The sequence below is a fragment of the Curcuma longa genome, unplaced genomic scaffold (genome assembly GCF_044706935.1).
Source record: "Curcuma longa cultivar G26 ecotype Majalengka, Jawa Barat unplaced genomic scaffold, ITB_CL_G26_1.1 contig_11715, whole genome shotgun sequence".
Lineage (NCBI taxonomy): Eukaryota > Viridiplantae > Streptophyta > Magnoliopsida > Zingiberales > Zingiberaceae > Curcuma > Curcuma longa.
In genome coordinates, this window is record NW_027428951.1 from 46,930 (window position 1) to 64,741 (window position 17,812).

The following is a 17,812-nucleotide window of genomic DNA, read 5'->3' on the forward strand; positions in this document are numbered from 1 at the left end:
AATCTACCTGATAAAGATGTATCATATATACATGGGGTGAACGACCAACAATTCATCCAATACTAAATACATTATATGTATAAATGTAAGATAAGGGTGAATGATCTACAATTCACCTAAGAAGGATTCATTGTATATAGGGATGAATAACCCATAATTCACTTGTAATGAAATGCATCCTAAACATATATAAATATATAGGGTGAATGACTTACAATTCACCCTATAAAGATGTATTGTATATATATGGGGTGAACGACCAACAATCCATGTAATGCGAAGTACATCATATGTAAATGTAAGATAAGGGTGAATGACTCATAATTCATCCAAGAAAGATGCATCGTATATAAGAGTGATTGACTTGCAATTCACTTGTAACTAAATGTATTATTTGTATGCACGTATACATACATATATTGGGTGAACAACTCGCAATCTACCCAATGAGTAAATCATCTCATGCAATTTGACCGAAGTCTAGGAACGCGCAAAAAAACTCAAGAGCCCTTTTTTAAACGCGAAGCAAATGCTCTATAATTATAAGAATTTATCATATTCTTATTCTGAGTAAATAGTCTTGCACTTTTAAGTATATTAGAAGTTCCAAAAGACCTAAGTTACATTTATTTCGTTGTTAACTTGGTTAACTATATCACACAACTTCTCAAAACATAGAGTTGAAGTTCTCTCATATTATTTACCTTTTATTGGGCGATGTGACATAATCAATTATTTAATTCAATTTACTAAAATTCTCATGATTACATTTATTTCGTTGTTAACTACAACTTCTTCAAAACACAGAGTTGAAGTTCTCTCATATTACTTACCTTGGAGATGTGACATAATCAACTATTTAATTCAATTTACTAAAATTTTCATGGTAGTTAAAGGGACTATTCTATGTTTCTATAAATTTTCTTTTAATTTCGAATTATATGGTGATAGCCTAATTATTAAGTTTCAACAAGAAAAAGATAGAACAACTAAGTAACTAGGATATAAAGATAACAAGCAATTTAGGGAAAATTTCTTAAGCAGCAAGAGTAATAATGATCATAACTAATTCCTTTCGCTAAATTAAAAATCATAGATAATTTATGACATCTATTTTATCCAAATAATCATGCGCAAGGTAATTTCAAAAGAATCAACAAGAAAAATCCACCTGAGCAAATCCAAGTCGCTTTGATTGAGGAGCTCTCAGTTAAGACTTCACTTCATTGGAAGAATTTAGGCGAAGAACACGAGTCAACGGTGTTGTGGAACTAGGGGATATTGTGTTGCAGCAACGTCGATGTGTAATGATGACAGTAGGGCGGCTAGCGACAACAATAGCTTGTGATGGTGGTGGTGGCTTATGATGGCAGCAGTGACAACTTATGATGATGGTGGTGGCGACTTACAAAAGCTGTGACAATGACTTTAACGTGCAATGGCAACGACAACATTGGTGTGCAACGACAATGGCAACATGAGCAGAGAAATTTAGGGTTTGGGGGTAGGGAGAAAGTTAGAGTTTGAAAGGAAAAAAAAGGTGAACACATGCATATATAGGAGGGAGGAGGAAAAGAGGTTCTAGTTATTTAATAGCCATTTTGCAAAAAGGTCTAAATATTTCCAAAAATTAAAAATATGCTCTTTGAAAGTAGTTTCAATAGTATAATAATGACACCTCAAGAATTCTAAAGTATTTTATTATTTGATCAAGATTATCTTGAGATATTGACTATTTTACTACAAACTAGGTGGACTCTCCTATAGATAGGCGATCTTATTTCTTGGCAAAATTATGGTAAGGTCAAAATGTAGAGGCAGAATATGGGGTTATGTCCTGAACAATGTGCAAGCTTATTTGTGTTAAGCATTTTATGACCACGCTAGGATACATCCCTGCAAAGCCAATGAAGATTTAATGTGAAAATTACACTCTACAACATATAGTCTCAAATCGAATCTAGTATTTTATAAGAGGACATAGCATGTAGAGATAAACTAACCACATCTAGTATTTTATAAGAATAAGGCAAAGCATGTAGAGATAAACTAACACTTCATCAGCGAAAAGATTCTTGCTATTGAGCTCATCATTTTCTTTGTCAATTCTAACAATTCGATGGCACATTCATTAACTAAAATTTTAAGAGGGCTATAGTTGAATATATCTATAGTTGCGATTCTATAATATATTGGAATCAGCTGAAGATGGAGTTTTATGGTCCTATAATTATTATGCTATGGGATTGTCTTATAATATTTCATGTAACTAATAACATCCATATATAGGTAGTGGGGTGCTACCTATGGTTAATTAGAATAATTCCCCTAAGCTAACAATATGCTTTTGTACTTAAAAAGAATTGTAACTTTCACACATTTTTAAATATGAACCTTCATTGCTTCCTTATATGTCTACTACGAACCACTTGCAAGATCTCATGATCAACAGGAACTTGAAATGATACCCACACTTCCATATTAGTTAATGGTGTTAACAATACTTCAATAGCCTCAATATTGAGAGGAAAATATTAACCTCCACTACTTCATGATATATTCACAATGAACCACTTGAGATCTTGTGATCAACAAGAACCTAAAATTATGCCCACACATCCAAATCTAAACTTAGTCATTAATAGATTTGGATCCATTAAATTCGTTGAACCATACTCATCATCATCAACATGTTATCATTTTTTGTCTTCCTCCCTTCCTCCCTCATCTCCACTGGATTATAGGTGATTGCCTTATTCGTTATTGTGCAAGTCTTGCTATGATAATACTTACCTACATGGATTAAAATCTCGAGCTATTTCGCCTGATACAGGTAAAACATCTCGTTCAGCTTGTGGACCAACACCGACATAGTGGTATCTACGTCGTAATGCCTTCGAACGCCTCACACGAGACCGATGACGCGTCCGGAGGCATCGCCCGAGCTTGACGACGCCTTCGGAGGCTTCGCCCTGGACTAGTGATGCCTCCGGAGGCGTCACGGTCTCGGTGACGCTTCGCGTGCCCATTTTCGTGCGCAGATGAAGCAGAACAGTAGGCTTTTAACTATTTAATTAAAAATCTAGCTTAAGAATTTTAATCAACTCCTATCTATGATTGAGATAATTTAAATAGACTTAATTAAAGCCTAATAAAATTACCCTATTAATTTAATATATATATACACATTTAAAAAAATTATTTTATTTTTTATATTTAAATTTAAAATTTAAAATTTTATTTTTAATTAATATATTTTATATTTAAAAGATATTGAAACTATATCGACATGACATGATATGATATTGAAATTATATCGTTTCGATCCGAGACCGAAACCTCGATAGACTCGAGATTTTAAACCAAGCTTACCTGTACTAGTTGACAATGTGAAGATAGACATGAAGTCATCTATAAAGAGAGAATAAGGTGATGTAGATGTTCAATCTCAAAGAATGGGGTTGAGACTTGAGAGCCGCCTAGTGTTATGGAGTAGTGAACCATGTTCAATAGACTTGCTTGGCCTATTAAGTCATAGGGAAATTCATCACCAGTTATCAACGGAGTAGTGAACCATCTTCAACAGGCTTGCTTGGCCTATTAAGTCAAGGAAATTCATCACCAATTATCCTATGTATGCCCATTTATCCGCATTCTATCCATTCCTTGCTTGTGTTAGATGAAGGGTCTTAACCATGTTACTAATAGAGAAAATGCATACCAATTGGCATTTTGAGTACCCATAGATCAATTAAATGGCAAGATAGTATTGTTGAGAAAAATTTCTTCCAATGGTACACAATAATTGGGTTAAATAGCACCACACCCACTTAGTTAGAAAGGACTTTTCAATCAAGGTTAATTTTTCTAGCTCATCAGAAGCTTTTGATTGTTAAATTACACTTCATGTAACTTATTCTTAATATTGGTGGTTGGACTGCTGTCTTCCCATAAGAAACTCCTATAGAATCTATCATCTGCTTCATTCACCCACTTAGGAATTTGATAAACACCCATGTAGTTTGCTGGAATGGCTAAGAATCGTCAAGGAGAGGAACAAGTAGTCTAAATAGAATTTTTTGCATTAACTTCATTGATGGATACACAATCCTCATGGCTTTACACAGAACAAAAAAACCCAATAGCCTCTAGGGGAGTGATCTAAGTCACATTCAAAAAAATTAGCTAGATGAGAAACACAATAGATCAAACCTATTGTTTATTAGATTGCTCGTATGAAGTCAATGGTTAATGTTGTAGTCATTTGAAAAAGGTGTAGTACTGCTATTATAGTGGCTGTTTGCTTCTCTATGTCAATTCAAACAATCTTTGTATCACATGAAAATTACTAAGTTTCTTCCCATTGCAGTGATGGAAGGGTTATCTTCCGAGATTGTCTTTTGCAACTTCATGATTCTACATAGGATTTCAATGTTAATTAAGTAGAGAAAGGTAGAGAGTGAGTTCTATTTGAGCCACTGTTCTAATTAAGCCCAATGGTTGATGCCCTATTTATTTATGAAATCCAACTTCTCAGTACGTTTGACATTAAGTGGTGTATGGCAATTGACAATAGTAAAAGCCTTGAATAAGTGCAATTTGAGGGAGAAGACTGAGTGAAGTGATGGAACTGGAGGGAGCATGTGAGCATTCACAAAGGAATCTCCAGTCCATCAAACTTTGATCAAAGCAGATTGTTATTGGTTAGTTAGGGTATTAGCAATGAGCATGAGTATAGATGATGATAATCAGTGAGCTCATATTTGAAGGTGTAGAAGTGCTTGACAAGTTGAACAATGCATTTAATAGTGGTTCAGTAACGTTGAGGACCAGGCATTGTAGCGGTAGGTGGTTGAAGGATGCAAAATTGTCATCAGAGATGGAAATACTAGGTTGTATGATGAGGAAGATCTTGCTGGAGGAGACAGTCTGGGTCCCATAATATTGTGGTATAGCTACAAATATTTGGAAACCCATAAAAATGATCTTTGAATCAATGGCAAGCTTAGCCATCATCCACAACATCAGTTTTGCTCTTTTTTCCCTTTGCTAATATGCTTTGTGCAGAACTCAAAGAAAACACATTCTTCATCTTGTGTTTAACTATCACATATGTGCATGCATTGATAAAAAATGATGTTTGTTTCACTTAGAAGGACCTTAATTTATAACAAAACCTAATGATTCTTATTTCTTCAGGCACTTGCCAAGAAAAGTAGACGCTTCATGATATATGTGCACTCAAAGGGTATGATAGTGGATGATGAATATGTTATTATAGGATCAGCAAATATCAATCAGAGGTCCTTGGAAGGTACCAGGGATACAGAAATTGCAATGGGAGCTTACCAACCAGATCATACATGGGCAAGAAAGCTCTCTGGTCCCCGGGGACAGGTAATTATGACTCTCAATTAATTTTATGTTGCTATAATGTGCATACAATGAGTGCCCATCTTCATTCCTCTCATTTTGAGGAAAAATACATCATCTAAACAGTGACTTCATGACAAGCTTCTGTCATTTGGGCATTGACTTATCCGGAAGCTATGAATTTGTTTTCCTTCTGCTAATATGTTTCTTGGGACAACCCCAATTGTACAAAGCTAATATAATGCATTGGTTTAATAAATCAGTTTGAGAGTTCACTATGCTTTGCTTTGAAGATCCTTTTTTAATATGTATGTGTGCGTCTATGTATCTGAAGCATTCATCTTGATGTGTGTTTGTGTATGTGTGTGTGTGTATTTGAAGCATTCATCTTGATGTTAGGTATTCGATAGAGCATAAATTTTGGTTCCCCTTTTGCCATAAAAGTGTTTCAGGTAAATAAGTCTACAATGTTTGAACCCCATGTACTCGGTTAAGGCTTCTTATGTTCTATAAAGAATGAAAAGCTAGGCAGATAATTTTCTTTGATGGAATTTGATTATTCTATCTGTTGCAATTTCTTTGTTTCTAATTTTGTTAGTCGATCAAACATGCAGATTTTCGGTTATAGAATGGCACTGTGGTCTGAGCATCTTGGAACCCTTGAGGAATGTTTTGCTTCACCAGAGAGCCTTGAATGTATGAGAAGGATTCGCAACCTTGGTCTACGGAATTGGAGACAATATGTGGCCGACGACATTACTGAAATGAAGGGCCACTTAATGAATTACCCAGTGGAAGTTGATAGGCAAGGCAAGGTGAAGCCTATTCCTGGCTATGAAACTTTCCCAGACATCGGTGGCAATATCTGTGGATCATTTTTTGGCATTCAAGAGAACCTTACCATATGAGTTTTGTTCTTCACAATTGTATAGATCAATCCAAACAGTTGTACCATTATAGATGGATCAAGCACTCCCAGAACGCCCTCCCTGTTCACTAGATTAAACCTGCTTCATTTCAGTTATTTACATCTGAAGACTGAAGAAGATATCCTTCAAGTCTAAAATTTTAGCAGAGCTTAAGCATTATTCATCTTCACGGTCTCAAGATTTTTGTCACCAAATGAGATTTTGCCCAAAAAAAAAAAAAAAGCTTTACTGAGTGTAGGTTTTGAGCCTCCTTGTGACTTCTCTATCTTACAACTTAAGCAATGTAAAGCTATAAGGGAACTTTATCTTAGTTTTACCATTGCCAAGGTGTGGTCAGATAGACAAACAGAAGAAACTTCCTGTGGCAATATGCAAATATATAGTTTACTAATCATCAATCAATCTCTTGTCAATTGGAGTGTTGTCATTGTGTCCAAGCGTAGTTAACATGGAGAATTTAATAGTCTCTCCTACACAAATGGTCACGAACCATGACCATGAATAATTAATGGTTCTACACTTTGGGCCATCCTATTATTCCAATGGATGCAGATATATATATAGTAAGAGAGCACTAGAAAGGGCCGGGGTTTATATATGTGGAGTTCCTTGATGGATTATGTTTAATTTCAAGGTGGAAATTGTAGAGGCACTAGTTGCATTGTCAATCACTTGCTTGTGAGAAACAGCACTGGTTGCATTGTCAATCACTTGCTTGTGACATATTAACTAGTGACCTTTGATTGGTCGATTCTAGTTGTTGTTGTGCGACAAGCAAGAGAATTCATGGAGGCGGCTAAAAAGCTTCAGTTGTACTTTATTAGCCAACCTACAGCGCGAAGATCAACCTACAAGGGACAAAATGCTAAATCTTTAACCTTGTGAACGGTTTCACTTCACATGTTAGTAATGTTCTTACTTTCCAGGATGGACCTGTCTGTTTTGCATTCACTGAATCATTGTTGCAGGAGATTTCCACAACCGAGGAAGAGTTGAAATCAAAGTCGGAGTTAATAAAAATGATAAATCTCAATTAGTCTCATTGACTATCCCTGAAGGTGACCTATCCGGTCTCATAGAAATTTCCCACTGACCACCAGGATAAATCAGGAAACACTCATAGCGACCAGCCCAGACGCCTAAAACTATAAATGAGTTAAGCTAAATCAAACTTTATATTATTTAAACTTATTTGTTAAAGTAATCAAACAAAATTAAATTATATCTAAAATAAACTAAACCGTTAAAATGATTATTTAAATTTAATTTAATTTTTTTTACCAATTTAAAAAATTGATTGTTTCATAATATTCAATTATTCTTTTATCATATTAAATAAATAAGGCATGCCAATGAAAGAATTTATAAGATGTCCACGATGATCAAGATAACATTTAAAACAATTCTACTACAACATATTGTTGATGAGTCAGATTGAGAATTCTAGATGCAAATTTAGAATGCTTCTAACAAATTCGTCAAAAAAAAAAAAAAGAACAGATTTCCTACTAAGTCAACAGTAAATTGTCATTGTTATCCGGAGGCAAAACAAGCTCTTTAGTTGTTTAACACGAAGGAGCTCGTGGGTGTCATTGAGCAGATCCATTTGGCAACGGAGGTGGTGGCATGGACATCGGCATTGGAGGCATAGGCCCTCCAGCCATCTGCTGTGGGGGAGGGGGAGGTCTCCATAGAGCAGGTGGAACACCGGCACCAAATGGTGGTGGTGGCGGCCTCATCATACCTGTAATTGGAGGGGGCATGTTGGCCGGATGTCTGAATTGCTGCAACGGTGGTGGCGGTGGCATCACATGTTGAGGAAAGGCTTGACCAGGTTGTGGTTGCGCAAGCCATTGCATGGGAGGAGGAAATTGCCCAACTGGTGGTGGTGGGGGGCGTACTGCTGGGACTGGAGGGCCATTCATGAATGGCCTGGAAGGGATTGCTGCAGGAATCGGTCCATTCGCCAGAGCCCCATTGGCAAGGGTTGGTGGTCCGCTGGCAAACAAGGTATGTGGCCTGATCCTCTGACTTCCTGGGTTGCTAGCCGCCAGAACTCGCTCTGCAAGCACAACGAAAATGGCTCAAATTAGGATACAACCTTGAACCTTCGAACACTACAGAGACGAACAGGCATAGTTCAATAACTAGTATAGAAACAGTTTGAGGATCAACTTGACTGGTAATTGTTCAAGCATTACCAATACAGCATGTGAAATAAAAGCTACTGTTAGTCTACAGCAATATTTTTTTTTGACTTTTAACAAATATATAATGTACTTTCAAAATTAACAAATGAATCATGTATATAAAATTCTAATAAATTTATTACGCTGTAAATTTCCAGCTTACATCTGTTAAATCCACATGCAAAATGTATCCGTTTGATGATTCATGTTTAGAGATTACTAGTCCTTAGCCAGTGCATCACAAAGGCTATTTCTTAAATTTAAAAGCTCACAATTAATGTAATATATATTTTCATTATTATCAAGACAACGAATTAGATAAAAATTATACCTGATAGACAAAAAGTAATAGACTTATTAGGGAATATTATATTTTTTTCACAAACATTTCGATTAAGAAAAAAGAAAACAACCTCACAGAGCACTTAATGGTGTCCATATACCAACCTCAAGTACTTGGGATATGTATCTTGATGTCTTTGATGGTTCAAACTTGTATGACTTTCAAGCTATCATGTCCTATGGGTATGAATCCTTATATCAAATATCTCAAAAGGAAGTCTCAAGCATTACAAGTGCATGAGGCTGCTAACGCAACAAGTTAGGACCAAAGTCGCCTTTGACAGCAAGCTATTAGGCATGCATGTTTCATAGGTCAAGCATCATGCCCTTATTACCATTTGTAACACACTATCACCAACTTTGTGGTATGAACCACAAGTCTGTCCTTTAAATTAATTATTCGATGGTCATTTTCTCATTTATCGGCCACAATTTTGTCGATCTATCAAAACTATTAAATAGCTACAAATCATTGCTAACTTAATGAAGAGCCACTCTAGAAACATATAAAGGATGAAGGTATAACCAAAAAAGCTTTGCTCAGTTCCTTGTTCAGGCATAAATAACAGGAAATTAACCAAACTATGCTCAAGCTGAATCTGTAGGTGGTGAGAAGAATAGTATTTTTGTATGGCTACTGTGTACCCTTAGATTGTGCAATAAGAAAACATAATATTTGTGTAACCTAGGTTTTTTTTATGGAGACGGCAGTCGATAGGCATGAGTATAAATTGAAAGCATTACTGTCAATCCTTACCTGTAAATTTTTTAAAAAATAATCATGTCAGGACATTGGAGTTCACACCTGTGCTGGATAGTCCTACCCCAGTCCAAGAAACATGATGATTTGTCATTGATTAGATATGGATATATGATCAATAGAGGAGGCAGAATAAGTGCTTGCATTACAAAGTGTAAAAAGTAGTTAAATTGAAGACAAGATGTAGGAGAAAAAGGGGGTTGAAAGGAAATCTACTATAACTGCTGAGCTTCTGATAATTTGGCTTGGGTTAATCCAACTTAATAATAAGAGGTATTTAGACCAATTGTAACTGAAAGAATCAAAGAATTTAAGGTTCTTCAGTACACCTAGTGAACTTTGTAAGAAGAAAAGATCCAAAATAGTTGGACCTCAAACAACCTCAAAGAGTTGGACTGCATAGCTAAGTTTGTTAACGTTGCAAAGCTTTTATGTAACACTATATTAACTCAAGTTAGGAAGCAGGAACTAGGCACAGTGAGTTAGTTGAGAAAGAAAAGATACCTGCCGGGGTGCCATGCCGTTCTCCTTTAGTATCTTTCTTGTAAGCATATGAAACAGTGATTTGACGATTACAAAGATACTGACCATTCATTGCCTGATTGCAGCACACATCCAAAAAAAGAATCACATAAGAAGAGTAATAAGAAAATTTCTATAGAATAAGTACGACTATAATATTCCAGGAGTACCTCTATAGCTGCATCAGATGCCTCAAAAGAATCATAGCTAACAAAACCAAATCCTCGAGAGTTTCCAGTCTCAGGGTCACGCATTATCTGAAAACTCACAATTTGCGAAGCCAAAGGATAAATGTTATACAGAGAACTATAAATAGGATTTATTAATATGAACATACAAAATTGACACAGCGTTATTCTGGTAAAACGCACAAATGCATTTCCACCTAATCTAAAATTACAATGAGCTGTAAATTAATCAATCAAAAAAATGCTTTAAAACAACCTGTTCAAAAATTACTAAAAGACTACTTGTTGCATGCTAGCCTCTCTTTGTAATGCAATTATCTTATCCAAAACAACCACTGGATTTACAGTACAGATAAGTTGAGCAACTACCCATGTTTGTCCCAACTATTTGGAATTCGCTACATGAATATTATCTCCTGTTGAAGTCTATTCAAGGTTATATCACTAGTATACTAATTAAATCATTTTTGTTATATTAACTAAAATTTTTTCCTTTGCTCTCCTTCTAACCGTTACACCTTCCATTGAACTCTATAAAGCCCTATCACTAGTAATACTATACTTAATTATATCATTTTTATTGCACTCATTAGGTTCTTCTTTGATCTCCCTCTACCCATTGCATTGTCCACGATGAGAGATTCAACTTTTTGTGAACACGTCCTCTATCAAATCCATTTGTTGCCGATGAACATGTCCACACCACCTAATTCTTTTTTCTCCAATTTTTTTATTTTATCATCTATTAGAGCTGCACCTAATAACAGTATATTTTATTCTATTCTATCTAGTAATTTCATACATCCATCTTAGCATTCTCTTCTGTGAACCACAAAGAAGGACAGGAAGTTTCGGTATTACAAAAGTTACATGGCTATCACATAAACTACATAAGTTCCTCTCCATTTTAGCCACTCACTCTCTCCTATTAAACAACTTCATCAATATTCCCTTCTTGTTAAATAGATACTTAGATATCTATAACTCTTGATAATAGAAATTTAATGTTCATCATCTTAAGCTATTTCATGGATTATTTTCTTATTTCTGAACTGCATTTCTATATTCAGTAGAGTTTTAAAAACTACACATCCATCAACATAATGCTTTTGCACTCAAATAAATGAAATTCACTGACACCTCAGTCCTAAATCATAGTTGTGTTTATCACAACCAAGGCTTGAAACATTTTAGTCGGTAAGGTGAAACTTTGAATGTTTTGCCCTTCAACTAAAACCGGTACTAACTTAGCACAAAGAGATCCATGACACTACTGAAAACCATATTGGTATCGCATTGTAACAATCTTTTCTCATCTGGTATCGATTGAGACATAAGCTTCAGCTCTTGAAGGAATGCAGAGGTGGTGACTTAGCAAGCAGAAAGATAGAAGCTTTCAGCTACAGAAGAGTGGCAAAGGAAGTGCAAGCAAGAGAACTTGAATAAGGGGGCATCAATTGTTTAGTTCAGCAAACAATTACCTTTTTCTACTATAGCTTCCTGGCCAACTCATGTGGCATGGGTAAGAACAAAGATAGGCGTGGGGTGGGTGGTTAAGGGTGTCTATTTACGTTCTTTAAAAATAAACTACACAGTTACAAGTAGGCTTTTTCAATTAAGCAAATTTATTAAAAATATAAATTATAACTTCAAATTACTTTAACATATACATATTAACTTAGATAATTAAACTATATTTTACATTAAGATATTTTTTTATATGTTTTAATATTAATATTATCTATGAGATATTATTTTTTTCATTCCATTGATTAAATTTTTTTGGGTATCCTTGCACCTTTCACTTATAGATTAAACTCTATAGAAATTATTAAACATCTTTGAATGTTTATACAATCTCAACCCATTTTCTATCGTTATATCATTTATTAGAGCTACTCACAAATACACAAAAAAATTATTTTTATCCTTTCCAGTAACTCATGACAAATTGGCCTACTTTACACTAGTTTAACATCAACCCCCAAACCTATAACGCTAAGGTATTACCCAACCAACTCAAGATGAGCAATCTACTAGCTATAAATAGCAAAAAACCTTAACAACAATTAAAGCCTTTATTCTACAAAGTGGAATGAGCTATATCGATCCTCCTACATTATTGGGCTTGATCCTCTACTATATCCTTATCTATATTTAAATGAATTTTATCTTATTTTATCGTTGCTAACTAAATCTTCTTTGAGTTTTTCTTCCTCTATTAATGTACATACTTGTTATGGTCTCACATCGCCTAATTAGAACATTTATTGGACACCTAAGTACATGTACATACCATCTTAAGCGCATCTCTTAAAGTTTTCTCTCAATAGACATAGCCCAGATTTTCTTTCTAATGTTCTTGTTTCTTATCCTATCCATCTTCGTATGTCCAAACATCCACCTTAACATTCTCATCTCTACGATTCATGTTTTTTGCTCGTGTGTTCGCTTCATAGTCAACATTTAACTCCATATAACATAACAAGTCTATGTTTAAGAATTGTGTGTACATATAAGATAAGCTTCTTCTTAACATGACAAAAACTTTCATTTTAAGTACACAAACATAGCCATGAATGAACATTTGAAGTTGGGGACATGGATTATATCCTACCAATTAACTCTATGTATTGTTATAACAATAAAGAAACTATCAGTCTCCCCTAGCTAAGGTTGACTACACAAATATTATACCTCCAGCCAAATCAAAAACTTGTCTAGCTATAGAATCTATCAATCATTTTCAAATTAGATAACAAGTCAATACTATCTTATCTTATTTTTTCGTATTTGTCGTATTATCCAAATAGGTCATCTATTTTTTCCTCATATTACATTCTTAGGGTTTACTCAACTTTCTTATTTCCACCATGTCAATTTACTTATCTCCACCACGACAATTTCTATATATTATTCCTAAACATTTAGTATTTTGACTGATAAAGTGTGGTTAGTCATAACAGGATCAAATAAAAAAAAACTTCACTAACCTAGAAGCTTAGGATGATTGCACAAGATCATATAAGCTCCTCCTTCATTTTTACCACTCAACTTCCATTTATGAATTGTTTTTATCAATCTTTCCTTGTTAAGGCTAGATCCAAAATATAGCAACTCTGCAAATTGAATAAAATAACTATTCCCTCACAAAGGGCAGCCCCAGTGCAGGCTCCCGCCATGCAGGGTCCAAAATATAGCAGGATTTGAACCCGTGACTAGGTCACATGGCAGCAATTAGAATCCAAAATAACTATTCCCTCACATTCCTTTTTTATTTCCTTTTAGTATATAGGATAGACAAATTAGAATACAATAACTTCAGAATTTTATACTCTTCAGATTAATAATTGAAGACACGGGTAACATAGACTTCTGACTGATATTATCTAAAATAAAAGAGTTATGTGAAACAATACCTTGGGATTTGTTACAATAACTCCAAATGCACTAAATGTATCATAGAGAAGCTTCTCATCTACATCCTGTAATAAAACACTAAAATTTACATATTCTTTTACCAATTGGAAAAAAGTGTTCATAGGAAGATAATTAATTTACCGGATCAAGATTACCAACAAAAAGGTTTGCCCCTACATCCAAACTCTTCTTGTCCTGGGAAGCCTGGCAAAGATGATTAATGGAAGGATTACTATTATAGAATCAGGAGTCTTCAAGTATAACTAACTTTTTAGAAGGAACAGTATATAAAGCAGTACAAATAACAAATAAGGGTGTATCTTGACAATAGAGCATGACCACTAAGTTTTGCCAACAATATGAAATGCAATAAGTGCATTAATATTTTGATGATACATGGACCCATGAAAAGGTGAACAGTGAGGTACATATCATTGTGGAAGTACACAATATTACACACAAAATCAGTAGAAAAGACATGAGATAAGTACTATGTCAAATTCTCCAATCTAGTCCTTTTGAATAATGAACAAAAAAAAGGTCTCTTCCCTTTTCTTAAACTTGGGAGTATGGAACTTCTACACATTTTACAAGTGAACGCAATTTGTTGACTTGGCATCACATGAATTTCATGTTTGATATTTTTATTAAAAAAAGAAGAAAAAAATCAACATGGCACATGCAATATTTTAAAGTTGCCTCTTTGATATCCAATTTTTTAGACATCCACAAAGAAAACATCGAATTTGTTTCAAGAAAATCTTACAGCTTAGTACCATCGTAAGCCTTTTTAACATGGACTTCAAAATTAATCCATCATAAGCCTTGTGCAAATTCATTGTGTGCATTTTTTTCAATAGAAAATCTCCTCATTAAGCCTTACCTTTGAAATGTCTTCATCCTACTGTTTGCATAACAACCTTTGAAAATAATCACCTAAATAAAATCACTAGATTACTAATTGGGGAAAAGAAAGAATAAAATTGTCTACACTAGTCGTAGAGACAAGAGAAGCGTCATTGACATAACTGACAAAACCTCATATTTTGGCAAAAAATAGGTAAATGAAGGAAATGGATGGATGTTATAAGTTAGTGGGTAATGAATAAATTCATTGATCCAAGAAGAAAATACTGAACTTCAGAATCTAGCACCTTCATTTTAGACATTCATTTAAGCAAGCTTGTTACTTGCATTAATAAACACTAAAGTAGATTTGTGGAAGCTTGGTAAATTGGAAAATTCAAATAGTTATCTTGTTCTTTGGCTTGTAGCACTTTGGTTGAATTCTAGAGTATGTATTATAGTCAATGCAACTGGTAAGCTCTTTCAACTATCATCCTCAACAATCTGTAGTCTAACTTTCAACTGTCACAGTGGCCGATTGCTTTAATAATCTTTGTGGCAAAGAAGAAATCATGGTTAAGAGAACTACCGAAGCAAGTCTTTTTCAGAATGTAATTGCATAAGTTATGGAAAAGTTATCGATTAATTCTAACTTGCAGATCAATGTTACAAAAATAGAACACAGAAATTTTCTAATACAACACAGATTAATGAGAGTGCACCTTGTTCACACGTATCGGTTTTCCGTAAAGTTTAATCATGTTCAAAATCTTTATAGCCTGCAAAAGAACAGGACCAAAAGAGAATGAAATAAAATAAATAGCCAATACACATGCCAAATTGGTTCACATAAAAATTGCAAAAGGAAAATTAAACATGAATGAAACTTAATGAACTGACATAATCTGCATCTTCTTCACTCCGAAACTCAATAAATCCATATCCTTGATGAAGATTTGTAACTCTATCCTTTGGAACATAGACATTAACTGCAAAACAAAATCTCAATCCAGTTTAAGGTTTCCGAGTTAAAATTGAGCAAACCAATGAATCCACATACTGACAGAAAAAAAAACTGCTTACGCATTTAACTTACCAACAGGGCCTGCTTGGACAAACAATTCCCACAGTAACTCCTCACCGACCTACAAAGTTGACAGCAGACATCAGGGTACATACAGATCAATGATAACCAAGACAACACATAGGAAAAGCTCAAGGTTTATTAGTGCTCGAAACAAAGTAGCCAACCAAAAACCTAGTACCAGAAGCAGGAAGCCATAAAACCTATGTGCAGGAATCAGGCTGTGAAATCAAAAACAGGGAAAAAAAGGGTAAAAAGACGGGAAAAAACGGTAGAGCACCTGAGGGTCAAGGTTGCCAACATATGTGGTAGCCTCTTGGTTTCTCTCGGCGGCGTGCTGACCGAGGAGGTTGGCTCCGACTCCGGGGGTGATTCTAGTGGTCATCTCCCCCGCACCTTAACGCGCCTTAGAGATAGAAAAAGGAGACAAGAGTTGTAACGGCGAGGGCAAGAACGGAGGCCCGGCGGCGCCCGAGATTTCGGCGATACTCCGGTGAAGATCGCCTTCGTCGCTTGCGGTAGGCTGAAGGAAACGAATGAAATGTAGCGGGCCGTGTTGGGCTTCTCGGGTTGATGTCTTCTCGGGCTAATAAACAAATTGATCATTTTCCTATTTTTTTTTTCAAAAAAAAAAAAACTGATGCATATTATTAATTTTTTTGACGGTAATTGATTGATTTTATGTAAAATAAAAAACAATTCAAATCTATTAAATTATTTTTTACATATTATATCAATAAATTTATCAAAACACCCCCTTTATAATTGAAAATAATGCAAACAAATTCCCTTTATTCTATGTATTGTCAGATTTTTTAATGATAAAATAAGAAATTTTAAAGAATTTAAAATGAACTTACACTTTAAAAATTAACAGAAATAGAAAATATAATGATTTATAAATCATCAACTTGCAGTCAAATTATTTAATTATCAATATAAAATGTGACTTTTCAATAAATTATAACTCAAACATATTTTTATTTAGAATTGTTTAGTTGCGTTAGTTCTTGTTTTTTTTTTTAAAAAAAAAAAATTTAATCATATCCTGCCTAATGACCTAGAACTCATGATGTTAATTTACTAAGCTTCATTACTTTTTAAAAAGAATTATTTTCATAAAAAAATGCAAGAGAATTTGTAATAAAGTGTCTATTTTTACTAATTTTTAATTAGTTTTTAGGTGGGAGAAGATTTTGACCATGATGAGTTTTTAAACACTACAAATAAAATATTTGTGTTTTCTTATATAAAAGAGTTTATCATTGGCAATACACTATTTTATAAAACAATTCATGTCTAATTTGCAAATGAAAGATTTTGACTATTATGAACTTTTTATGTGTCAATTTTTAAAATGTAAGCTAATTTGTAAATCAATTTCCATCATTAAAATTAAAGGTTAATTGCTTAAAAAAGAGTATTAATTATACTTTATTGTGATATTTTGAAATAAATTTAATCGTAAACTTTGCATTATTTTGTATTATAAAATAGATGCCAAATCAGCTGTTTTATATATCTAGTTGAACTTGGCTTGAGCCTACATATGCATGCCACGACCCCATACCAACACGAACTCACACTTAGGATTAGTCTTGTGCTTTTGGAATATACCAAGTTTAGTCAGAGCATAACAAATTAATTAGGATAAATCATAGGGAGTTTGATCCATTTGTAGGGTTGTAAATGAAGATTATATTTGTGAATAAATTTTATATTAGGTTGGATAAGAACTCATTTATATTCGTACTAAATAAATTAAATAAATAAATTTGACACTAATTAGATTGATTGGTTAATAATCACAAGTAAAGCTAAATAGTCCTGCAGATTTAGAGTTTAGGGTTTAGGGTGTGATGGTAAATGGTAAGATGGACTCCCATGCAATGAGGTTTGATTTCCACATATAACACCTCATACGTTTGCAGTGCTTGAACCACTCGTGATGATGAGCCATCCGATAGGATCGCTTCTCGCTCGGATGATCTGGAGGTTAGAAATATAGACTATGTCAATATTTCTATCACGTAAGAGAAACTTTGACATGGTCAAAGTATGTGGCATTTTAAATGGAAAAGAGTCGGATCGTCTCTCGTTTATTCAGAAGGTAGTCGGATTGTTTTTCATTTATTCAGATCTATTATAGAAGGCAGTTG

At 34.2% G+C, this 17,812-nt stretch overlaps 2 protein-coding genes across 2 annotated transcripts in view; one reads left to right on the forward strand and one right to left on the reverse strand.

Annotated features, from left to right (window-relative positions):
- LOC141815892 (phospholipase D gamma 1-like) overlaps positions 1-6,281 on the forward strand; it is a gene marked incomplete at its 5' end in the record, with an annotated part of 50,822 nt that extends 44,541 nt beyond the window's left edge. The window contains 2 exon segments of the mRNA XM_074703762.1: positions 5,200-5,397; positions 5,988-6,281. Coding sequence (XP_074559863.1) covers positions 5,200-5,397; positions 5,988-6,281 — 492 coding nt within the window.
- Positions 6,282-7,680: 1,399 nt separating this feature from the next.
- On the reverse strand, positions 7,681-16,196 carry LOC141815893 (uncharacterized). Its single transcript, XM_074703763.1, has 9 exons — positions 15,934-16,196; positions 15,666-15,714; positions 15,470-15,558; positions 15,292-15,348; positions 13,865-13,927; positions 13,723-13,788; positions 10,286-10,372; positions 10,098-10,191; positions 7,681-8,364 (listed from the first exon to the last, which is right to left on the reverse strand). Exons 1-9 carry the CDS (start codon positions 16,036-16,038, stop codon positions 7,892-7,894), a joined length of 1,083 nt encoding a protein of 360 aa, XP_074559864.1. The 5' UTR covers positions 16,039-16,196; the 3' UTR covers positions 7,681-7,891.
- Between the last annotated feature and the right edge of the window lie 1,616 nt (positions 16,197-17,812).